The 25,447-nt window shown below is 44.3% G+C and overlaps 2 protein-coding genes across 9 annotated transcripts in view; one reads left to right on the top strand and one right to left on the bottom strand.

Annotated features, from left to right (window-relative positions):
• NUMA1 (nuclear mitotic apparatus protein 1) overlaps positions 1-10,977 on the bottom strand; it is a 72,967-nt gene extending 61,990 nt beyond the window's left edge. The window contains exon 1 of one of the 2 annotated variants that reach the window (XM_011286598.4): positions 10,872-10,977. The gene's annotated coding sequence lies outside the window, so the exon portion shown is untranslated. Of the gene's footprint in view, positions 1-1,182; positions 1,361-10,871 lie in introns of those variants that run through there. The other variant, XM_011286599.4, reaches the window with a different exon arrangement.
• A 76-nt stretch (positions 10,978-11,053) lies between these two features.
• Positions 11,054-25,124, top strand: LRRC51 (leucine-rich repeat-containing 51). Of its 7 annotated transcripts, XM_006936980.5 has the most exons (7): positions 11,220-11,313; positions 15,317-15,362; positions 17,829-17,912; positions 18,538-18,675; positions 23,265-23,470; positions 24,447-24,595; positions 24,863-25,074. In XM_006936980.5, the coding sequence occupies exons 4-7, from the start codon at positions 18,594-18,596 to the stop codon at positions 25,002-25,004; spliced, it is 579 nt and encodes a 192-aa protein (XP_006937042.1). In that variant the 5' UTR covers positions 11,220-11,313; positions 15,317-15,362; positions 17,829-17,912; positions 18,538-18,593; the 3' UTR covers positions 25,005-25,074. The 7 variants fall into 7 exon arrangements, with proteins under 7 accessions (XP_019666726.1, XP_006937043.1, XP_006937042.1 ...); XM_006936981.3 differs by lacking the exons at positions 11,220-11,313; positions 15,317-15,362 and adding an exon at positions 11,068-11,191; XM_006936984.5 differs by lacking the exon at positions 15,317-15,362 and having other exon boundaries at positions 11,231-11,313; positions 17,850-17,912.
• The last annotated feature ends 323 nt before the right edge of the window (positions 25,125-25,447 follow it).

Below are 25,447 nucleotides of genomic sequence, written 5' to 3'. Positions count from 1 at the left end.
GGGGGAGGGGCAGAGAATGCGGAGAGAGAATCCCAAGCAGGCTCTGCACTGCCAGCACAGAGCCCAGTGCGTGGCTCAAACTCATGAAATCGTGAGATCATGACCTGAACCTAAACCAAGAGTCGTATGCTTAACCGACAGAGCCACCCAGGTGTCCCTACTGTTTATTTTTGAGAGAGAGCGCACGCACGTGCACAAATGGGGGAGGAGCAGAGAGAGCGAGAGACAGAATCCTAAACAGACTACAGGCTCTGAGTAGTCAGCACAGAGCCCAACACGGGGCTTGAACCCACAAACCACGAGATCATGACCTGAGCTGAAGTCAGATGCTTAACCAACTATGCCACCTAGGCGACCCTATGTTCCTTTACAATCACACATTATGTAGTCATAAATTTTGGCCCTGGAAGAAATCTTCCGTATCATATAATCCAAACTGTTTATGTTTATATATGAAAAAACTTCAGTCCAGAGGTTACGTAATTTGTCCCTGGTCACACAGCTGGTCAGCAACAGTCAGGACTAGCAACCCAGTCACTCTGACTTCTAGCATAATCCACAAACATATCCTAATCCATATTCCTCCCATTTCCGTGTTCCTCACTGCTGTCTTTCAAAGGGAAAGGAAATAACTTGAGACACTAAAGCACACCAGAATGGTTCCGAAACTCAGTAGCTGAGAAAGATCGGCTTAACACCAGTTATCTCTCTATAATCGCCCCTACAGGTATAAGTCATTGTTTAGTATGTAGTTCACAAGAGTTCTGGATAAAGGGAAACCTATGACCACTTCCCCCCAAAGCAAGAATATATGTTTATTAACCTCTCTCCCTGGGTGGCTCAGTAGGCTGAGCATCCGACTTCGGCTCAGGTCATGATCTCAAGGTTAGTGAGTCTGAACCCCACATCGGGCTCCCTGGTGTCAGCCTGTCAGTGCAGAGCCCACTTCAGATCCTCCGTTCCCCTCTTTGCCCCTCCTCCACTTGCGCTCTCCCCAAAATATTTAAACAAACAAACAAAAAACTCTCTTCCTACCTCCTGCAGTAACCCATGTGCTTCAAGTAATTGAAAGGTCACTATGAAGAACATGAATCAGAGAAAAAGAAAATAATAAAGCTTCTGTTCAGGAAAAGGCTGATCTACGAAAAAGCAGAGAAAGAACAGAAACCATCTTGAACTTACCTCCTGGTGGACAGCTTCCCCAGGCCTGGACAAGATCCCTGGCAGACTGGCTTAGAATTAGCCTCTACCCAGGGAAGGGGCAAAGGGGCAGGAATGCTTGTTCATTCTCCCATCCCACCCACTGTTGGTCAGCTCAGCTTCATATCATCTTGGGCAGCCCCAGCATTCTGTAGATCAGACAGCAAACGGAAGGGAAGCCACGCAGCCTAGGTCAATGGGGTGAGTCAGTGGCAGAGCAGGAAGAGTCACTGGGGCAGAAATTCTGGCCTCCTGTGGCAAGATTGCCAAACCACACCACACCCCTACCCCCACCCCCACGCCTTGGTCAGCACTGGGAAGGCCCTATTAGGATTCTGGTCTCCAAACCAAGAGAAGTCCTTCCTCAGGAGGCTCCATATCACTAATTTCCAAGTGTGTTTCTCCTCAAAAACCTTCCATGGCTTTCTTCTGTCTAAAGCATTATATCTAAATTATTTGGCTTCATTTTCAAAGCCCTCCATTATATGGCCTCAAGTCATTTATTCAACCTTACTCCCACTACTCCACAGCATACACTCTGAACTAATCAAGCCAGTCTTCCCACTTCTCTCTGCATAAGACTCTATTTTTCATTCCCATGCCTTGAGTTATCCAGCAGTGGTAAATTCAAATACCTGAGTCAGGCAGGTAAAAGAAATGGATTCTCCAGTGGAGCATATGGCAGAACTATGGAGTGTTGTCCCCACCTAAAGGCATTCAAATATTTTATTATTTTTTTAATTATTTTTTTTTTAATGTTTATTTATTTTTGAGAGAGACTGAGAAAGAGAGGGAGGGACAGAGAGAGAGGAAGACAGAAGATGTGTGGGCTCTGTGCGGACAGTAGAGAGCCCAATGAGGGGCTCGAACTCACGAACTGGGAGATCATGACCTCAGCCAAAGCTGGATGCTTAACCTACCAAGCCACCCAGGCGCCCCAAGGCATTCAAATATTTTGATTCAAATATTTATGCAGTTCTTCACTTTGAGCATCACAATAACTTATTAAATAGTTATTAATACTCTTTCTAACTTGCAAGTGAAGAAACTTTCCCAAGGTTAGGCAGCTGGCAAAATCCTGGGCATCACCTCTGAAGCCAAAGCAAGAGCTCTAAAGTAAACGCTTCCCAGTAGTACAAACACCATAGAAGATACAGCACTCTAAATCTGAAGAGGAAATTCATTTTTCATGATATACATGCAACTTTATTAGTAGGATGGAGGGGCGCCTGGGTGGCTCAGTCAGTTGGGCGTCCAACTTCGGCTCAGGTCATGATCTCACGGTTTGTGAGTTCAAGCCCCACATCGGGCTCTGTGCTGACAGCTCAGAGCCTGGAGCCTGCTTTGGATTCTGTGTCTCCTTCTCTCTCTGCCCCTCCCCAACTTGTGCTCTGTGTCTCTGTCTCTCAAAAAATAGATAAATGTAAAAAACAATTTTTTAAAAAAATTTTTTTTTCAACGTTTATTTATTTTTGGGACAGAGAGAGACAGAGCATGAACGGGGGAGGAGCAGAGAGAGAGGGAGACACAGAATCGGAAACAGGCTCCAGGCTCTGAGCCATCAGCCCAGAGCCCGACGCGGGGCTCGAACCCACGGACTGCAAGATCGTGACCTGGCTGAAGTCGGACGCTTAACCGACTGCGCCACCCAGGCGCCCTAACAATTTTTTTTTTTAAATAGTGGGATGTAAAACCCAAAGAGCAGCTTATCTAACCATATACTCCAACTATCTCAAATTCTATTCATGTTCCTGCCAAAGTCTCTCCTAGTTATTCCAGGCCCTACTGAGTTCCCTCTTCTCTCAATTCCTATAGAGCTTACAGACTAGACAACACAGTTGAGTGCTAAATTATATACAGTCATGCAAAACTGAAGAGTGAGTCCATGTGTTTTCTAGCTTCACTAATCAAACTACTGTATTAACCTATCTAGTTCCACTAAAAATGTTTAACCTGAATCTAATGAAGAGGAGATAATCATACAAATCCAAATTAAGAAATATTCTAGGGGTGCCCAGGTGGCTCAGTTGGTTAAGCATCCAAATCTTGGTTTTGACTCAGGTCACAATCTCACAATTCGTGAGATAGAGCCCCATGTCGGGGTCCACACTGACAGCATGGAGCCTGCTTGGGATTCTCTCTCTCCCTCTCACTCTCTGCCCCTCCCCCCAATCACACTCTCTCTCAAAATAAATAAATACACTTAAAAAAATTCTGCAAAAATCTACCTAACCTCTCAAAGAATGTCAATGTTGCGACAGATAAAAAAGCATTCAAGATTGAGAGATTAGGGAATTGCTCAAGGGGCATGACAAAATTATCACAACTAAATGCATGAATGACCCTTCACTGAAGGCTGATTTGAAAAAAAAAATCTATAAAAGACATTACTGGGAAAATGTGAGATGTCTGAACAAGTATTATACACTGGATGTACTGAATCAATCCTAAATTTCCTGAGACCTAGCTGTATTGTTATTATATAGGCAGATACTCTTGTTTTTAGGAAACACTGCTGAATTATATTTAGGATGAAGTAACATGATGTTTGCATCTAATAGTCCAAAGGTTCAGAATATGAAGAACGGAGAGCAAATGCAGCAAAATGTTAACAACTGGCAAATGTAGGCAAAGAGTTTGTTATATTTTTCTCATAAAGTATCGATAGATTTGAACACACACAAGAGTATATAAATATTTATGATTCCTATAAAGAATCTACAGGTTTGAACAGTTGGTGAGGAGGGAAATCCTGTATTGTACATTTCTTTATATACTCAGCTCTCTGAGAGATAAAACAGGCACTCATTGTTTATTTGCTCACTGCCTAAGGAAACTGGGCTTTGGGAGGTCAGCAACCAGACAGAGTCCACTTTGCAGCAATTCATGAGGGGTACAGTAGCAAACTCCTAAGGAACAAGAGGTTTCCCTCAAACTCACACCATCACACCACATGGAAGATAGAAAAGTAGGTAATCAAAGCTATTGTTATCTCGACCCTCACTGAGGCCATCCAGAAGTGAGACACTTGACAAATGCCCACTTACAGGGCAAAACAGTTGCTACCCACACGAAGGACCAAGATCCAGGGTCACATTGCATCCACCTTGTCATCGGGTACCAAAAGCTTGATAGCCTGCAAAAGAAGTATGTCTGGCCAGTCACAGGAAGGCACTCAAGTGGTCAAATAAATAAGCCTGAAATATACAGTCTTTACTCCTCACCATATAAAACCTGTCCTCAATTGCAATAAGGCAGAAGAAATCTGCCAGGCTCAATCACTGGCATTTCCTGCACTGGCTTCAAAGAAATCAGCCCTTAAATAGGACAGAAAGGGCAGCTGACACAGCTGTCTACTGAGGCCTCAACCCAGGAGCATGCTGTGCAATATGCCCTCTTCCCCTTCTACAGCCACCAGATCATTTTACTTCTGCCAAGTGGTCCCTTATTAGGATGACTGATTGCCCAACGGCCAACCCTTAACCTTGATTCTCTCCTCCCCTCACTGACAGCCAAGATATCATTCCAGATAGCTCCTCCTCCAATTTAGCAGAAAGAACAGCCAAAACTATTCCCCCTCAAACCTCCGTCAACTGAAGTAAGACCTATAGTAGTATTACACACAGCTTATTTCTCAAACCTACCATTTTTAGCGTTTTTACCAAAGACAGAATGAAAACATATAAAGCCCGCTTGTCAAGCTTTGGCATTATAAACTATGAAGGAGAGAAAATACAATGCTTTTAGATGTGATCTGGCAAAAAAGCTCTCAACAGTTCTTATGCTACCAAAAGTAACAAGATACAATTTAACATGATTAAATATGAAGGTTTGCATTCACTAAACTAATACAAGATGGTAGAGACTTGGTACAGCAGTTTATATTAAAAAGGCTGCCTTTGGGCCCTTGGGGTAGGGGAGGGAGCAGGCTGCATATGGTGGGAGGCAGAAGAGAGGATGTCACACTCTCAGTGAACCATGAATGTAACACAGCTGCCCAAAACACCAGCGCAGGCTTGGGTTGTGTTAGAAGACAACTCTGTGCCCCACTTTTAAAAAGCAAAGTCAGAGTCCACGCAGCTAAAGAATGAAACAACTGTGGTGAAAAGTCTACAAGTCATGTATTGTAGCAAATGTGAGGGAAGAACTACAGATGTTTAGTGAGGGAGAACACGAAAATGTGTTCAAATATATGCACACTTGTCGTGCAGGTGAAGAGAAAAATGTATGTGTTCTGCAGGAAGACAAAACCAGAACTAGTGAGTAGAAATTACAGAAAGATAGAGTTCGGTTTGACATAGGGAAAAACTTTCAGCATAGTAAGAAAGTTAAGAATGTGGGTTATGGAACCCAGAATGCTTGGATTAGAACACCAACTCCACTTACACTGTATGGCTTTGAATAGACTACTTAATTTATTTGTGTCTCAGTGTCCTTGCCTATTAAATAAAGGGAATAGTAATAATGACAGTATTTACCTCATAGAACTTTGGGAAGCAGTTCACGTAAAGCACTTAGAACAGAGCCTGCTCACAGTATATCCTGAAGAAAAAAACAATGTTAACTATTGCTATGACTGTTGATATAATAAATGAGATAACCTGAGAATCTTCCCACCAAATACACCTGGAAATGCTTAGAAAAATATAATAAACATCCTTTTAGAGTGTGCCAATTAAGTTACTATCTCTCAGCTCCACACCTACCCTGTTACACTCTGCTCTGTGACACTGGGGCTTGGACTCCGCCAACCCTATCACACCTTTGCCAGCTGGCTCCCTGTTACGCTCTGTAGGAGGTGCTAAAGGGAAAATGGAAGGCAGGAACTTCCTCCTTCGTATGGCCTGCTGTTTCTTGACAACGGCAGTTGGTTCCTTCCCACTTCTTGCTAAACTCCCAGAACCAGCCTCAATGCGCCCCCCTCAGAGGCACCAGCACCAGCTGGGCAGAACTCAACCAAACCTGGCTCCTCCAGGCCCTTCCTGAGAACACCTGAGAAACCAGCAGCACCAGGAGACGCCCTCTCCTCAGAGAATCAGGGCGTAGTTCCTCCAGATCCCTTCAGACTTACAGGATCTGAGAACTCCAACCTTTCTTCCCTTTGTTTTTCAGCCCTAGATGAAGTAGCTGCTTAATGCAGTTATTACATCAAAGATACCCTTTTTGCTTGTCCAGCCCTCCAGCAAGGCTTTAAACTAATTCCCTTTACTGAGTTCACTTTTAAAATAGCTATGTGTGGTTTCTATTTTCCTGACTGGATCCTGATACATAGATAAACTGAGCTCACAAGAAAGTAAGGAAGTCCCAGGAAAAGCAACCTGACAGCATAGCTATCCTAGCAGTGTAAAGAATTTATAACCACCTCTTTGTCCAGGAGACAGATTCTGAGCCTACAAAGAGCAGCTGAGATCCCTATACAAAGGCTAAGACATTCAATAAAGACAGACCAGGGGAAAAAAATCTGTCCACAGGGAAATAAGGAAGATTGTCTTGCTCACCTAGTGAAGTGGGAGGAAAAAACCCTCCTAGGAATTCAAAACCATAGTCGTTTTGCGGCCTAAGCTCATGGCCTGAAAATCTACAAGTAGAGAAAAATTACATACATTTTGGTCCCAGATTGGGACTAGCCATGAGTGCCCAACAGAAGCAACCACAAAGTTGCTCCAGAAGATATATAAATGGCCAATAAATATGTGAAAAGATGTTAAACATCATCAGTCATTAGGAAAATGCAAATTAAAACCACAGTGAGATACTACTACACCTCCATGAGAATGGCTAAAATTAAAAAGGCCGACCATACCAGGGTGCCTGAATGGCTCAGTCAGTTAAGCATCCAACTCTTGATTCCCCCTCAGGTCATGATCTCACGGTAGGTGGAACTGGGCCTCATGTCAGGTTCCATGCTAACGGCATAGAGCCTGCTTGGGATCCTCTCTCTCTCCACCCCTCCCCTACTTGCACTGTCTCAAATAAAATAAACTTAAAAAAAAAAAAGCCAACAATACCAAGTATTCGTAAGAATATGAAGCAAACAGAGCTCTCACATACTGCTTAAATGGTGTCACCACTTCAGAAAACTGGTAATTTCTTAAAAAATTAAACATATACCACCATACAACCCAGCCATTCCACTCTGAAAAGGAAAGTATACAAACACTCAAAGATTTATACATGAATGCGCATAGCAATTTCATTTATAACATCCAAAACCTGGAAACAACTCAAATGTCCATGAACAGTGAATAAGCAAAATCACCTGACACAACCATATAACAGAATACTACTAACAAATTACTGATATATGCAACTAAATGGATAAATCTCACATGCATTATGCTATGTGAAAGGAACTAAGCCCAAAAATACAACTGTATGATTTAACTTATATAAAATTTTAGGAAACACAAATTAATCTACAATAGTTCCTGAGCCAAGGTGAAGGGAAACATGGACTGTAAAGAAGCACACAGAAATTTTGGGGAGTGATGGTACTGCTCTATAATTTGATTGTGGCAGCTTTTGATAAGTGTATATACATCTTTCAAAACTTTTCACTACAAATAAAGTTTACTGTACATAAATTATCCATAAGCAAAGTTGACTTAGACTGAGGGACAGAGCACAGTGGGGGAGGGGCAGAGCGGAAATCTGAAGCTGGCTCCAGGCTCTGAGCTGTTAGCAGAGCCCAACACTGGATCGAACTCACCATGAGATCGCGACACTCAACCAACTGAGCCACCCAGCTGTCCCATGACTGCTAATTTTTTTATAAAACTTATGCAAGATATGAAATCCCAGACTGAGGAATCACTATAAACCCCCCGTAGGATAAAATTAAATCCACACCATGTAATGAAACTGTAGAACACAAACAGCATGGGAAGATCTTTAAAACAGAGAAAAATGCAGGTTACCTAAAAAAATGATAGTTAAATTGTGAACACATTCTCAAAAGTAACAAAAAAAGCCAGAATTTCAGTAAAATAACATTTTCAACATGCTAAGAGAAAATATTTGGAAGCCTAGTACCCAGCTAAACTATCAAGACTTGGGGCGCCTGGGTGGCGCAGTCGGTTAAGCGTCCGACTTCAGCCAGGTCACGATCTCGCGGTCCGTGAGTTCGAGCCCCGCGTCAGGCTCTGGGCTGATGGCTCAGAGCCTGGAGCCTGTTTCCGATTCTGTGTCTCCCTCTCTCTCTGCCCCTCCCCCGTTCATGCTCTGTCTCTCTCTGTCCCAAAAATAAATAAACGTTGAAAAAAAATTTAAAAAAAAAAAAAAAAAGAGTAAATAGGGGCGCCTGGGTGGCTTGGTCAGTTAAGCGTCCGACTTTGGCTCAGGTCATGATCTCACGGTCCGTGGGTTCAAGCCCCGTGTCGGGCTCTGTGTTGACGGCTCGGAGCCTGGAGCCTGTTTCAGATTCTGTGTCTCCCTCTCTCTGTGACCCTCCCCCATTCATGCTCTCTCTGTCTCAAAAATAAATAAGTGTTAAAAAAAAAAAGTAAATAAAGATGTTTCCCAGAATAATGTTTACCACTAACTGACCCTCACTGAAGAAAACATTTGAAAGATACATTCATCTCTTTAACAAAAATGGAACAAAGTGCAAGAAAGAAATGTGACAAAACAAATAGTAAACATATAAGGGTAAAATGAAAAACTCACTGCAGCACAAAACATAATACTGTTGGGGAGCCTAGGTGGCTGAGCTGGTTAAGCACTACTTCGGCTCAGGTCATGATCTCACGGTTCATGAGTTCAAGCCCCACATCTGACTCTGTGCTAACAGGTCAGAGCCTGAAGCCTGCTTTGGATCCTGTGTCTCCTCTCTCTGCACCTCCCCGCCCCTCTTTCTCTCTCTCTCAAAAATAAAATAAACATTAAAAAAAAAAATTTAACATAATGCTATTACAATACAGTAACAATTATTGTCACTTAGAATTGTTCAATATTGAAATAGACTGCCTTTGGGAGTTGTCTCATTCTTGGAAGTGATCATTTTTGGGTTCAGACAACACCTTTTGAGAAGTTTGGTATACACTGGAGAAGAGGCTTAAATAAATGACCCCCAATATAGCTACTGACCACAGGGTGTTATCAATTAGACACAGCTGTCAAAACATTCCCTGATCAGTTCTGCGTAGCCACCTGTGGCAGGGCTTGCCCCTATCCTAACAGTTCTAGAATTCAAGTATTAGTTCAAAGCATTCTTCTCGCTCCCATATTCCATAAGTAAAGAAGAACACTCTAGATAGAAATGTTTCTTATATGAGCTTTCAAGTAATATCTTCTAGCTTTGGGGAAGTACAGCTTTGGCTTTTGATTAAGATTAAGGAATTACAATTAGTCATCATTTGCTTAAACTTGGGCCAAGAAAAGAGTACTTTAGGGGCTTTTACAGACAAGTACGTGCTCCTTCCTCTAACGAGGAAATACCATACAGGAACAGAGAGGGAAGGAGTACATACACTAATCCCTGCTGACTGAAAGCTACCTTGCTTGATCTGAATGTTCCCTCCAGGTTCCCGTATATTCACAGCAGTAAAGATCTCCACAAGGTAGCCCCAATTCCCTTCCCAACAAGGTTTCTGCCCACCACAAAGTAACACACATGACGGTCCAGAACTTTGGAAAGACAGGACCAGGCAACAGACACCAGAGAGGAAAACACGGATCAAACCAAGTATCACATTTTTAGTAGGCAGCCCCATTCCCCACAAAAAGAATACAGCAGTTCCAAAGCCACTAAATGAAGATGGGAAAGCCAGGCTCCTATTTCCTTTCAGTCCATGAAAGCTCATTCATTTCAAAGCATACATTAATGGCCATGACATGTCTCACTCATAGCTGTCTAGGCATCAGGATAAAGGGACAAAAGACACTGTCTCCACCCAGAAGGACAAACGTGCAGACACTCTTCCAATGCAAGATGAGAAGTACTCTTCCAGAGGTAATGAAGACGGCGCACCCAGAGGAGGGAGCATCAAGCCAGTTAGGTTCTTTCCCACCCACAACCTTCACACATTTAGTCATAAATTTGTACTTTCTAAGATGTTTCCATGAAACAACCTACCTGATTTGACCCTAAGAACAACTCACACACAGCCCCCACACGGCCCCTCCCCCTCCCCCCCCTCAAGCCAACCCTCAAACACCCCAGTACAGCCAACCACGCACTAGCTATGTAATCCTGGCCAAGAAAACGTTATAAAATACCGCCGGTTCCCTATCTCTAATAAAGTATAACAGGAAAATTAGGAATATTAAAAAGATGATCCATATAAAGGGTGTGGCACAGTGTCTGAAACGTAGTTGGTGCTCTGAAAACGTTTACTACCAATATTACTACTGCTATTGTTAACAATAATAGGCGGAGACTTTCCTGGGACCTCTCGCTCACAAGCCTTTCAGGAACAGGGACTACCCCGCACCCCAGTCTTCCTCAGACAAAATTCCACGGACACACCCCCAAACAGACCCTCCCACTATGCACGCCGGCACCTCCCCTCGGAACAGGCGCCCCTCCTCACACACCTCACCCTCGATAAATCTCCCCAGAGTAGGTTACGAAGGAGGCTCTCGGCTCGCACCCGCCTCTCCAGCACCCCCTCCAGCACCGCATCCCTGCGGGCGCCCAGACCGAACAGCAGCCGCGGGCCCGCGCCGGTTACCTGGCCGCGCGCTCCCGCAGCGCCTCACGCTCCCCCGGGATCGTCTTCGTTGCGGACTCGCGCCAGCGCTCCGAGCGCACAATTAGTTTAAACTATGGCCCCGCCCCCTCGCACCACCCTCTGATTGGCCCCTGTCGGCTGGAGTTTCACGCAAGGGCACGCTTCAGGACCCGGGAAAAGGAAGTGTGAAGACCACTGGGAAGAGAGAAGCGGTGTCACTACTTCCGGAAGCAGGCCGCGACTTGAAAGCAAAGAAAACCACAAATCCCAGCACCTCCCGCGGCCTCGGAGGCCCGCCCCCCGGCCAACTACAACTCCCGGTAGGCATCAGGCAGCACTTTCGGCGCTTAGCCGAGTCGCGGTGGCGAAGGTAGTTACTATGGAGTTGGGCTGAGGAAGCAAGGGGTAGTGGGACGCCGAGCTGGAGGGAAAGCAACGGCGGGTGAGTCGGGCGGGAAAACAGGAAATTCACTCAAAGGAACAATTCGCTCTCTATAGAGAGGAGAGGAACACACAGAAAGATTAAGGAATTCCCTTTCTCGGGGACCTGAGATACCCCCGCACACACCCTTTACCACTTTAACAACAAACAAGACACAACGTCCATATGGAATAGACCGGAGCGGGGAGGGGAGGAAAGGGCGCCGAGATACATACCCATACAGATTTACAGATTTGGGGGCGCTTAAGAACATCCCCCATCACAAACCTAGGTCCCCGCTCCCCGATACGAATGCTTCAAATCCCTGACACTGGGAGATCTGAAACGCCCTCAGAAAATGGGTTGATTTTTCCTTTGATGAACTGAGACCTCTTCAGGACATGAGTAAACTACAGGCCCTAATACTGGAGCTGTATGAGGCTTGAAGTGTCTCTTTCCTTACAAGCAGGAAAATCCTAGAATAAAGCCTACTTCGGAGTCAGCAGCATCTTCCCACACAGAGTCATTGGGGGGCGGGGGGGGGGGGGGTCCTGTTCCTAAATTATCTCTTCTCTCTTTACCTCCACTATGGTCTGTTTCTCGGAGCTCTACTGTTAGAGTTTCATTCCTTTTACAGTCTTCATGATGGATTACCTTTGGCAACTTACCAGCACTTTCACATCCAGTCTCTTGAATTTTGTGAGTCAAGGATATTTATTCCCATTTTACAGATTGGAAAACTGAAACCCAAAGAGGAGCAGTAACTTACCTGAGGCCACACAAGTCAGTGACAGCTAAGACTAGATAGATCCCCAGTTCTCCAACTTCCAGCTGGAGTAGATTGAACTGCCTCAGAGAAAAGAAGCCTTTATGGCCTACATTGGGGTATTTACACTTCAGGCAGAATGAGTCCAAATCTTCCTTGAGAGCTTAAATGGGGAAAAGGAACTAGAAAGACTGAAGACAATGGGAATCAAACAGATTTAACAAAACTAAACAGGGAATTATCTGGCTAATGCAACATCCACATCTGATGCTGCCATGACATGAATAGCTGGCTTCTGGCTGGCTTCTAGGTGGCTGGTCCACTTACTATCTTACAGTCCCTCCAGGCTTGGTTCTAGGCCCACTTCACACCTCCGTATTCTCTTTGGTATTCTAATCCACCCCAATCACCACCTGTACACAGATGTACACAAGTATGTGTCCCCAGCCCAGCACTCATCTCTAAGCTCCAGGTCTGTCTAGCCAATTGCTTCTTCCAACATCTTCGTGTATCTCACAGACAATCCAAACTCAACACATCTGCAACGGATCATCTCTATGTACTCCAAGCCTGGATTTCTTGCCATGTTCTCACCTCTGTCCAACATTATGGAAGCCAAAAACCCAAGAGCTATCCTTAATACAACTTCTATTTCGCATCCATCTCAAAGTTCTGTCAGCTTTTCTTCTTAAATAGGACTTCTCTCTGGTCCTAGCTACCATCACATCCTTCCTGCCTTCCTTCCCAGCCATTTTGCATGCTGCAGCCAGAGTAATCCTTCAAACCACAAATGTGATTTTGTTCACTACCCCCAGCCCCATTTAAAAATATACCTGTGCCTTCCTATTGGTCTTAGCATCAAGCAACATCTCAGCCAGGCTCCTGTCTACCTCTCCAGCCCCCAGTCTAATATATATCCTTGCCTTTCTCCTCTCTAGTTATATAGCCTTCTTTGAGGTCTTCAACATTGATTTCCAGGTAATCTTTCACCATAGAGCTTTTGCACATGCTGTTTTTTCTGCCTGGAATGTTCATCTTTTCTCCCTGCTATAATTTATACTTATCCTTCAGTTTTCTCAATCACTTCTTTGGAAGGTCTTCTCTGACTGCTCAGACCAGGGTCAAATCCTTCAATTATACAAGCTCATGTCCCTCTCCATTATAGTATTATTACTGTTGCATTTTTTAAAATTTTTTAAATGCTTGTTTTTGAGAGGAGAGAGAATGAGTGGAAGAGGGGCAGAGAAGGGAAGAAACAGAGGATCTGAAATGGGCTCTGTGCTGACAGCAGAGAGCCCGATGTGAAGCTCAAACTAACAGACCATGAGATCATGACCTGAGATGAAGTCAGATGCTTAACCAACTGAGCCACCCAGGTGCCCTGCAATTTTTTTTAAAGTGTTTATTATTTAGAGAGAGCGCACATCTGTGCACAGGGGAGGGACAGAAAGAGAGAGGGAGAGAAAGAATTCCAAGCAGGCTTCATGCTATCAGTGCAGAGCCCTATGAGGGGTGCAAACCCATGAACTGTGAGATCATGTTCTGAGCCAAAATCAAGAGCCAGATGCTTAACCGACTAAGCCACCCAGGTGACCCATCGTTATTATGATTATTACGTACTGATTAAGCACCTACTACTTGCCACCACTTTGGCATAGGAGAAAAACATGGTTCCTGCCCTGGTGGAGTTTATGGACATACAGATGGTAAACAGATAATCTTAGGAGTGCTACCATGGCAGTAAGTATACGAGTCCAGAAGAGAAGTTCCACATCCAGATTGGAGCGTATATATAGGCTCAAAAGGTGATACCTGAACTGAGCCATAAAGAAGTAGCAAGGCAAAAGGAGAGAGAAACTGTATTCCAAGCAGAGGAAGGTAGATGTGTGGCAACCCAGTGGCAGGTGCAAGGAACTTAATTCAAGTAGGTGTGTTAGCTGGGCTGCAGAATTAGAGATGAGGAGAAGCGATGGCAGTAGAGAGGTAGGCAGGAGCTAGGTTGAATCTTGGACTTCCCTATGGCACCTGGAAGTATAACCTCCCACTAGAGTATGTGGTAGACTTTTCATGCCATTCTTTGACTTTTCTTCCACCTGTAGTCCATGACCAGAAACCCTCTCTAGGCCAGGCCATTTAGTCTCTTATCAGATCTCATCTGATTATTCCCAAAGCTTATGCCATTGTGTTGCTACTTACCTGAGAGGGAAGGAATAGGCTATCAACAAATCAAACTCCAATTGTTGTAATTTCCAGAAACTGAAAACAAATTTCCATCAACCTAGGATTGGTTAAAGTTAAATTAAGTAAATAAAGTAGGATACACACAAATTCTGTGAAATACTCTACAGTTATTAAAAGGGTGAGAGTCTACAACATTTTTTTAAGTTTATTTATTTTGAAAGAGAGAGAGAGAGAATATCCAAAGTAGGCTCCACGCTGTCAGTGCAGAGCCCAATGCAGGACTCGATTTCATGAACCATGAGATCATGACTTGAGCTGGAACCAAGAGTCAGATGCTTAACAGACTGAGCCACCCAGGCACCCATAGAGTCTACAATAATTTAAAGAGAAAAAAATACATTGTTAGCTAACACTACAAGGACAACCATATTTCAGTATAACATCAGTATGCATCAAATCAGTATGCATCAAATCATAGACTTTTAGTTTTTACTTGATGTACTTCTCTATGTTGTTTGACTTTATTCAGCTATCATGTTAACTTTTAAAATTAAAGATAAAGTAAAAGATATTTCTAGTTTGGAAGAGAAAAATTCCAAAACAAGACAAGTATTCCTCTAAAACTGTCATTTGTCAAGTTAACCTGGATAAATGAGGAAGGCACTGTGATCTGACTGGTTATGAGGCAGAATAGCAGCTGGGAAAGACAGACTCCAAAAACGCAGCCACTGAAGTGAGCAAGGCAGCCTCAGGTTTTTGTCAATTTCGGTATACCTACCCAGCAGCCAGATTTACCATGTGACACCTGAAGATGCAATTCATTTCTTCCTTCATTTTTCCATTATCCATTTGTTCATCAAGCCTTTAGTGAATACCCATTCTTTGCTAGGCTCAGTGCAGAGTAATGGTGGGAAGAGAGAAAGAAGTCTGATTTCTGTCCCTGCCCTCAAGCTTACAAGGAAGGAATAGGAAGTAGTTTATAAAGAAATGTACAGAGAATACAACTGCTTCAATGTATTAAGCACCTGCTGCAGGACATAGAACAGCACTCAAAATAGGTTTGTCTCCATTTTACAGATGAGGAAACAGGCTGCGATAAAATTTTGTTCAAAGTATAATACAGGTATGTATCAGTTAGCTATTGCTGTATAGCAAACTATCCAAAACCATACTTTAAAACATATAGCTTAAAACAATACACATTTATTATTGCTTCCAAGTCTTTCAGTCAGCTATGTTTCTTCTGGTCTTGGCTCAGCTCATTAATGTGTCTGCAGGCACCTGTGGGTTGTGTGACTATCCTGAACTTGACTTCGTATAAGCTGGCTATTGGCTAGTCTAGGATGGCCTCAGGTGGGAACACTAGCTCTCTGCATGTATCTCACCTGCACATTTCTCACATCCCTCCAGTAGGCTAGCCATTTTCTCTTGGCACAGGTAAAGAGCAAGAGGGCATGCCCTCTCTTTAAGCTTCTGTTAGTTTCATATTTACCAACATCCCATTGGTCAAGGCAAGTCATATGGCTGAACCCAGCATGAAAGTGGATAGAACTACAGAGTTATAGGGCAAAAAGGACAGATACAAGGAAGACCATGAATAGGAACAATCAAGGGAATCAATCTATAGGACACATTGATCAATTTTTTTCTGGAAAGACAGGCTTCATCAGAGGGTACACTAGGCTTGGGAACTGAAACATGATTAACATTCACTAAATAGGCAGCTATTTCTTAGAACTTGATGTGGGCTGGTTTGCCACAATCGATGGAATCCTAGCAGGCTTTTCTGTGCCCATGACAGACAGGGTTCTGTTATTTACTATCTTGGCTTCATTCCTTCTGGTCAGGTACAGGGCAGCAGCCACTCCACAAATGTTGGCAGAATTGAATCGAGTTTCTTACTGTGAACGAGGTGTGGACTGAAATAGCTGAACCTGGGAGCCAATTGTTAGAAAGAACAGTTTAGCATCAACACTCCCAAAACAGAAATCCTTGTATTTGGCAGTTTCTCATTCATTCCTCCCACGAATATTTCTCGAGTGCCTGTTGTAAGCCAGGTTCTGTGTCAGATGATGAACAAAATTTAGTGCCAGCTCACAGCCTGGGCTAGTATTTACATGGAGAAGAGTAATAACCCTCTCCACCTGGCAATTTACCTAACTACTTGGGGCCCCATGTTTAATACTAACGCATCCATAAAAATGCATCAGGAGCTGGTGTAACACAAAATTCTGAGTAAGGTTCTCGATGGTCAAGGAAACTAATGACAAAATTCTACCCTTAAATATTCTAAGCTAAAATCCACGTCCAGTAGTGCAGAACTTTGGGGTCCCAACCCAGGACTTTGAGAAAATTATCCAATCTCTCAAAGGCATCGAACCTGTTGCAGGTGCTCAAGTGGAATGAGCTTCTCTGTCTCAGTGAGAACACAAGCCAGGTTCCTGTGTCTGGAAAAACATGTGTTCTTTGTTGTCTGTCTGTTGATTTATTTGATACCTAAAAGATTCTGGTCTCCCTAATCAACAGTCTGTGCCCACCAGGCCAGTTCCAATTTAACAAGAGAATTCAGCTGTGAAGTGACTCAAGGTGGCACTTCCACGAAGCTCAGTTGAGACTGCTTCTTTTTGAGAGGAAGACATCATTCAGTTTCCATTCTTCTACACATGTGAAACCACCAAAAAAAGGAATTTATTTGAACTGTATTAAGTTGAATTATAAGCTATCAAGTCCATGGTTTTTAAGGGAAATTTCATTTTAAGAGAATGCATGGATTTCATTTTCTGCGTACAACCTGTTTGCTTCTTTGAATCAAATGATGAGAACTCCATATCCTAAGGTTTCCCTTTTTACTTGGGCTGCCAGGAATTTCAGAGATAACATAGGCCGTTTCCTAATTGTTAGATACATCTCTCTCCTTTCTTCTTTAATTTGCCTTCTAACCTTTCTCTTCCATGTTTCCATTTGCCACTAGTCATCCGTGGCTGTTGAGCACTTGACAGGTAGCATGTCCACACCAGGACGTGCTATGTTAAGTGTAAAATGTCTCAATTATTAATATCAATTATATGTTGAATATTTTGGATATATTGGATTAAATAGATTAAGCTTCATCTGTTTCTCTTGACTTTTCATGGCTACTAGAAAATTTTAAACTATATACTTGAAAAAAATTATGTATGTGGCCTGCATTTGCAGTGTTTGTTATATTTCAGTTGAACAGCTCTGTTCCGTAAATCATCCCGTTTTATGTATGTATTGTTGTTGTAAACTACCTCAAATCCGTCTGGAAAGCAGATGAAGTATAGTAACTGCAAAGGCGATGATGGCAGTGGAAGCAATGAGGAAGGGGAGGCTGACTGGGACGTGCACTTGTTGGTCTATTTGTCTTTTGTTTGTATGTGTCACATTCAAAACCCCTTGGTGTAAAGTGTGTTCAGCTCTCTTCTTCCCAGGTGAGTAGTATTCTCATGGCTCTCTCCAGTCTCTTGAAAATTTCTCTGTTTGAGTTCATTGGAATTGGAAAGGATCTAATAAAACAATTCACACCACATTGTAAATGACTGATAACACTGTGTTCACCCCTCTCAAGGGGTTATTTCCATTTTAACAGGGAACAATCCCTGAACCCAAAGGAATGAATCCCTAATGGTGGAGTTTCAGGCATCAGTGACAGGTGAGTGACTGAGGTAGACTCTGGTTTTATGTGTATGTGTTTATATACATATGACTGTATTCGGGATGTGGCTGAAAATAGAGTCTATGGAAAGGAAATGGGGCTGACAGACAAGCTGAGCAGAGGTAACAAGTCCCCAGCTGGTCAGATTGCAAAGGGCTGTCAGACACCTGATCCAATGCAGGTGCTCAGGAGTTTGTTAAGCAATAGAATAGCCCAGTTGATGTCACCAGAGTGTAGGTACCAAGACAGCCTCCATGGTAACTACTATGGAGTAGCACAAAGCGGGGCTCAGAGTAGGATGCAGGAGGCTATGATTGCAGTCCACACTGACTCATTGGCTTAACTTTCGGCAAGTGCTTTCATCCTGGGGTCTCAGTTTCTTTGTGTAGAAAGAGAAATGGGTGTTACAATTATCAATGAGCTCTAAGGGATGTAAAAGTTCTCTGAGAAGTAGGAAGGTGCCCTACAAATGCAAGGAACCATGCTTAATATCTTAAAATAGAAATGCAGCCAGGCAAGCCTTGAGTGGTAGAGGATAGAAAGGAAGGGTGGAAGGCTGGGGGGATACCAGAAGGCCTATGCCCCTTGTACCTGCAACACCAGTCCTTCTCTGTCCTCCCAGGCTGAACCCGGACTCCCAGGGCCAGTGCTTACACCTGACAAACGATGGCCTGAGCTATGAGCAAAGAGGACTATATGAACACTTCAGTGCAAGAGCCCCCTCTTGACTACTCCTTCCGAAGCATCCATGTGATCCAAGGTCAGCCCACAGAGTACAGCACTCCACTCACCATAGCAACAGGCTGGGTATGGTCCCCAGGGAGAAACCAGTCTTCTACTTAAAAGCCTAAATTCCTGTATGCTTGCAATTTTGTTGTTTTGGGGAGGAGTAGGGGTAGGGAGGTGGTAGGAAGAGGTGGTAGGAGTGGGAGGGATAATTGATCCTCTTTGAAAGAAGCCAGCCTACAACAGTAAAGTCAGGTGGAAGAAAATTGGGAAACCAGTCTATCAGCCAATGGTTTTATTCTCCTGTTTTTACCTGAAGAGACGAAAAAACTAATGAAAACACAAGCAGAACCCTCTCTCCTCTAAGGACACAAGCCTATTCTGATCACTGGTAAAACATGCAAGGTCTCGTTATTAACAATGGGCATGTTTCCAGTTTAAATATTTATTGACAAATATCTTATATTCATTCCAGTCATATCCAAGTTTATTCCATCATCACCCACACTTATTTCAGGTTTCAGCACTGCCCATGCTCATTCCCATTTTGTTATTCAATGTCCTTGTAAATAGGTGGCTCATACTCTTCAGGAAGGGACAGAAAGAGAGAGAGAGAGAGAGAGAGAGAGAGAGAAAATATCATATTCTCAGGAGAATATGCTTCTTCCCAAGGGAATTCTGCTGTCCCTAGACTTTGCCATCTGCCCTCACAGAATACATGCTGGCACCCACATATCCTAGCCCCAGTATCTGGCTTTGGTTTTCTCACATAGGCAATTGGTGACTAATTTTAAGCTCAGAAAAAAGGCAAATAGTTATCCAGGAGGTACTAGCCTTGGCTTGTGTTTAGGGCACTACTGGGCTCCCACCAGCCACAGTGGTAACTCATGTTCTGTCATGGACATACACTCACCTACCATGATCTTTATTGGGCACTGCATCACTCTTAATTGATATAGTCTGTGTTTCACAAGGGTTTGAGCTGTAATGGTCATGTACAAGATAGCTGAGGTGACAAATAAGGGAATAGCTGAGTGGGGAATAGCTTTGTCCTCTATGGAACCCTCAGAATAAGGGGACAATCTACTACAACCAAGAATAACCACACAGCACAAACCATGATCTGTACAGATGCCCTTTCATTGAATCACTAATATTTACTGAGCACCTATTTAGTAAGCACATGTGTATACACAGATGCCAGGCATTGTGCTCCTTGCTGTGTGTTGTAAGGAGGAGAAAAAGACAGGTGCATCCAAGCCCCAAAGGCCCTCTGGTTCCACAGAACTTGTGGAAAGAGTTCAGGAGTACTTGATAAACTATTTGCTTGAAGTAATCGATAGATGGATTATAGACTCTGAAATGGCAGGGACTTTAGACCACATCCAACCCAAAGTCCTCTAACTTCTGCTCGCTCGTGAACCTACAGGGGTAAGGGAGTCCCCTATGACACCCACTTACCAACCTCTCCCATTATGAGGTGAGGAATGATGAAAAGAAGTTATCATCAAACTAGCTCCCACCCTCTAGAGACACGTGGAAAAGTTGCACAGCAATCTTTCAGAGATATGAAGACAGGATCACATTTTTCCCAGTCTTCCTTGGGCTGAACACTCCACAGTTCTTTGGGCACTGATATTTGTGGTCTGTTTTCCAGACCTGCCTTGGCCTACTCTGCACAAGGCAGCTTCAACAGATCCTCAAGCAGTGCACTACCCTGGTGGAGTCTAAGGGAACAGAAGTATGTAGCAGCGGGATACCCCATTCCACCCTTGATACCAGCAGCCCCAATAGGAGCCTCAAGTTTTAGGCAGCACAGTCCTGCTAGTGGCTAATTCTGAGCTAGAGATCAGCCCATGCTTGGTGGCATTCCTCAAGCTGCTGCCTCATCAGACTGGATGCTAATCCATATGGGTTTATTTTAACCCTTTTATTCAGCTGTGTCATTTCATTGGGGGTTCTTGGGATATGGTGGTGGGGAGGGGACAGGATAAGGAGTTTATTCATGAGCTGGAGCACTCAGCTCCAGTGCCCTTCTGCCACCTCCCCCAACTTCCTGCTCACTCCAGCATTAAGGCAGAGAGCCATCTGGTGGATGCTGCTGGATGTGCAGCAGAGGAGGAGAGGAAGTTAACACTGGGAGGAGGGGATGGGAAGGGAGGAAGCATGTCCAGTGAGAGTTGAGGGGAGTGACAACAGCTGGCCAGGCTCAGCAAACCCTAAATACTTACTTCCCCTGAGGCAGGTTTTGACAAGTAATGAAGGGCTTAGGGAGAACAGGAAAAATGTAGTCACTTCAGCCATAGCTGGTATCTGGTTCTGGCTCTGCCACCATGAATTTGGGCAGGGCCTGTCCTTTCTTTGACCTCATTTGTCAAAACGTGAGTGGGGGCCTATACAGATGGATTGTAAAATTACTGTGTTCCCTATTCTCTCTCCTCCTTAACCAAACTTTCTGAGGGTGTTGTTTACACTACCTGCTTAGATTTCCTGAACCGTCCCTTCACCCTTGAACTCAGTCCAATCTAGCTTCTGTCCCCAGGCCTTCGTCATTTCATTGAAATAGTCCTCACCAAGGTCACAAGGAGCTTCTGAGTTGCCGAAATTAGTTTTCAGACCTTATCTCCTGAAACTCCCGCTTATAAACTATGGATTCCCCAAGCATCTGTAAAATTACCTTCTCGAGGTTCTCCCTCCGATTATTCATTACTATTTAATAGACTCCCCTTCCTCCTTGTCCCTTCTCTCTACCCTCACTCGTGTGGAATCTCATCTATTTCTCTAACTTGTACACCTTCTATGCTAATGATTCTCATCTCTTTCCTGAGCATCAGACTTTCATATTCAGCTGCTTACTTGGCTTCTCCACCTTTTTGTGCTACAGGAACCTCAGACACACACCAAGGCCAAGCCTTCCAACCCCAGTTTCTATCTTTCTAATTCCTTATCATACACACAAACAAGAAACTGGGCACTACCCTTGATTATTCTTCTACTCTTAACATCCAATCAATCATCAAGTCATGCTGATTTTCTGTTCCACTTCATCTCTTGTCTGGATGACTGAAGGAGCCACATCGGTCCTCAGTCCCATCCACTCCCTTTAATCCATACTCCACACTAAAGCTTCAGAATGATCTTTCTGTAGGGCACCTGGGTGGCTCAGTTAAGTGTCCGACTCTTGACTTCGGCTCAGTAAAATCATAGCTCTTATTATCAGGCACCAACTGTGCCTTGTACTGAGTTCTTTTGTGGAAGAGGTAGCTAAACTACAGCACTGATTTTTCATGAACTCAGGCTCAAATTTTAAGAAATAAAATTTCTTATCTAGGATCCCTACCTCACAGTTCATGAGTTCAAGCCCCACATCCAACTGTGCACTGACAATGCAGAGTCTGCTTGGGATTCTCACTCTCTCTCTCCCTCTCTTTAGTAGTATCTCTCTCTCAAAATAAAAAAAAAAAAAAAAAAAAAAAGAATGAGGGGCTCCTGGGTGGCTCAGTTGGTAAAGCATCCAACTTTGGCTCAGGTCATTGTCTATGGTTCCTGGGTTCAAGCCCTGCATTGGGCTTCCCACTGACAGTGTGGAGCCTCCTTGGGATTCTCTCTCCCTCTCTCTCTCTCTCTCTCTCTCTGCCTCTTCCCATTTGCATGTGTTCACTCTCTCTCAAAAATAAATAAACTTCAAAAAAAAAGATCTTCTACATTGAAAGATTTGAATCACCTCATTTGCTTAAACCCTCCACTGGCTTCCCATTGCCCACAGGATAAAGTCCAAAACACTCAGCCTGGCATTCAAAGCTCCTTGTCTTTTTCCTCCTTGCCCACCTTGTGCAGCACATGCCCATATATACACACTGTTCCACACCTCATGCCTCTTCTCCTGTCATGCTGTTTTCACCCTTTCCACCCTTTACTTGGTTAATGTCTCCTGATCCACTGAGTTCCATTGCAGGTTTCAACTTCCCTAAGTTCCCAGACTATGTTAGGAGCCCCACTTCATAGTTCTGTTGCTGTTACATTGCCAGTCTCTTTTCATCTTGCTGGTATGAGCTCCTCCAAGGCACAAACAACTGCTTCATAGACCATCTCTCATTTTGTTTACTGCTATATATCCAGTATCTGGCACATACACAGTTGCTCAATATTAACACGATATCAGAGAGAGGACATCAGAATGTGTTGTACTTTAGTGAATGCTATGGGCTCCACCAGCAGATAAGTCTAGATTTTGTGCTATCATCTCGGTTCAAGCCTGACAACTCTAGGTTCTTAACTTCCATAAAATTAAGAGTGATTTTGCCTCCCTCAACCCCTCAAACAGGGGTGGTACACAAAGGACCCAATGATATGATAGACATGAGGGGACCATGTGACCCAAACCAAGAGTTTGGGATGGGAAGTCTTTGACCCTCAATCCAAGCTTATTTGGATTCCTGGGGCCTATGGGACAGGGTCCTGGACTGACCACTGGTAGAGTCATACTAGACTCAAGCATGGAGCTATGGTCCTGCCAGCCCCTCCAGCTATAGCTTAGGCTATAAATCCACCCAGCTCTGTCCCTTCCCAATGCTAAGACAGAAAAGCAAAAATGATAACCCAAGTCTTACTTTGTCCCCACAGATCTGACAAGCGAGGAGCCAAGAACAGGGCTACGACCACTAAGGCACTCAAAGTCAGGAAAGTCACTGACCCAGTCCCTGTGGCTGAACAACAATGTCCTCAATGACCTGAAAGATTTCAGCCATGTGGTTTCACTGCTTCTGGAGCATCCAGAGAACTTGGCCTGGATCGATCTATCCTTCAACGACCTGTCTTCAATTGACCCTGTGAGTGCCCAGCCCTGAGAGTCCAGTCAGGATGGGCCTGATCCCACCTTTTCTAGCTCCCAGACTCTCTACTTCCCGCATGTTATCAAAGAAGTAATGAGGCAGTGTGGTACGGTACAAAGTACATGGCTGTGGGCTCAGAGAGATGTAGGTTCAAATCCTAGATCTTACTGTGTGACTTTGAGCAAGACACCCAACCTTTCAAAATCCCTGTCTGAATCCTTTCAGCATCCTTTCAGCTGAACCCTTTCAGCATCCCTGTCTGAAAAAATGGAGAGCATATGCCAGCATCATAAAGGTTTTGTAAGGATTAAATGAGAATTATGAAAAACAACTGGAACATAGCAGGCTGCACTAAAACCACAGCTCTTGTTATCTGGCACCCCCTGTGCCTTGTGCTGAGTTCTTTTGTGGAAGAGATAGCTAGACTGCAGCACTGATCTTCCATGAACCCACACTCAAATTTTAAGAAATAAACAGAACTGGCCCTTTCTTGTCCAGGATCCCTATCAGAGGGAAAGCAGCTAGAGAATGACTTGGTAACTATTCCGCAGGTGTAGAGATCCCAATTTAACTACTATTTGAAAGCTTCTCTTTTGTACCTAGCATGATGTTCTGTACCCCGTCCCCTGTTGTGAAAGAATCTTAAATCACTAAAGATGAAAAGGCCTTCAGTGTAGGGCCAGCTAAGGCTCAAGGAGGGGCAGGAGAGCCCAGGCACCTGGCAAGTCAGTGGCTATGCTAGGAACCAGGATCATATCTCCTGCACCTTAGATCATAGCTCTGTGTCAATGTGTGTTAGCCCTTCAAAGCTAAATGAAAAGTAGGCTGGAGTCGTCTGCAGTGGCTGCAGCGGAATGGCAAAGACTGGAAATCAAGTTGTTTCTCAAACTCTTCCTTCTTTGCCCACAAGCCAGTCCTGAGCACAGATCCAGGACCCTGTCCATTCTGGCTTTCGGTTTCCTTCCCTCAACAGGTCCTGACAACTTTCTTCAACCTCAGTGTCCTCTATCTCCATGGCAACAGCATCCAGCGCCTGGGAGAAGTGAACAAGCTGGCTGTCCTCCCTCGACTCCGGAGCCTGACACTCCATGGGAACCCCATAGAGGAAGAGAAGGGGTATAGGTGAGCGCCCTGCCCCTAGGCTGGGCTCCCCTGAGGGGGAAAGGAGGTGGGAAGATAAGAAGTCCAACACCATTATTCTGCCATGCTGGGACAGGGAAAGGAGTAGAGACCTTTAGGCATTTCTTGCCAATCAGGAGAAACTCCGTCATCCCCCAAATTATACTTAAGTTCCTCCATTCCTTGCAATTAGGGGAGATAGTGGCAACTGGTGGAGGGGGAAGGAGGTTCTGGTGCAGGGTTGGCCCCCAGCCTGAGTCTTCCCCACAGGCAATATGTGCTGTGCACCCTGCCCCGTATCACCACATTCGACTTCAGCGGGGTCACCAAGGCAGACCGCACCACAGCTGAAGTGTGGAAGCGCATGAACATCAAGCCCAAGAAGTTCCGGATCAAGCAGAATGCACTCTGAGGTTCTCAGGCCCCAGCAGTCCTGAGAGGATGGTCAGTTTGGTTTAACAATAAACGATTTGAGCAGTTGAGCAGGTGCGAAGTCACCTGTGTCATGTAAAAACGTCCTCCAACTCAGGCACTTGTCAGTGGCTCCAGTGTTATTTGGCTGAAAGAGGGAGGCAGTGAAGGAAAAGGCCTGTTGCAACACCCGGGACACGGGGGACCTGGGTTTACTGGTATGTCCTTGGGAGACTTACCTCTCCGAGCCCTTTCTTTACTCTTCAATTCAGACATGCTGGGGTTAGAGCTGTTTCACAGAGTGCCAAGTTTCTGTGGAGATCCCTCAGAGAAGACGACAGGCTGTGATCTTTGAACCCCCCACTTCGATCAGATCAGGGTATTTCTGCTCTGTCTTACATGTTGGGATTCTGCTTGAGATTTCATTTGATAAAGGGACTCTTC

The sequence above is a fragment of the Felis catus genome, chromosome D1 (assembly GCF_018350175.1).
Source record: "Felis catus isolate Fca126 chromosome D1, F.catus_Fca126_mat1.0, whole genome shotgun sequence".
Classification (NCBI taxonomy): Eukaryota; Metazoa; Chordata; class Mammalia; order Carnivora; family Felidae; genus Felis; species Felis catus.
This window is presented reverse-complemented; position numbering and strand designations above follow the sequence as displayed.

What these genes read in the sequence shown, in the direction of transcription:
- LRRC51 (NM_001282069.1), top strand. Translation starts at nt 18,594, where the DNA reads ATGAGCAAAGAGGACTATATGAACACTTCAGTGCAAGAGCCCCCTCTT. An exon ending in ACCTGTCTTCAATTGACCCT is followed by an intron (nt 23,471 to 24,446) that starts GTGAGTGCCCAG and finishes TTCCCTCAACAG; the next exon opens with GTCCTGACAACTTTCTTCAA. An exon ending in GAGGAAGAGAAGGGGTATAG is followed by an intron (nt 24,596 to 24,862) that starts GTGAGCGCCCTG and finishes TCTTCCCCACAG; the next exon opens with GCAATATGTGCTGTGCACCC.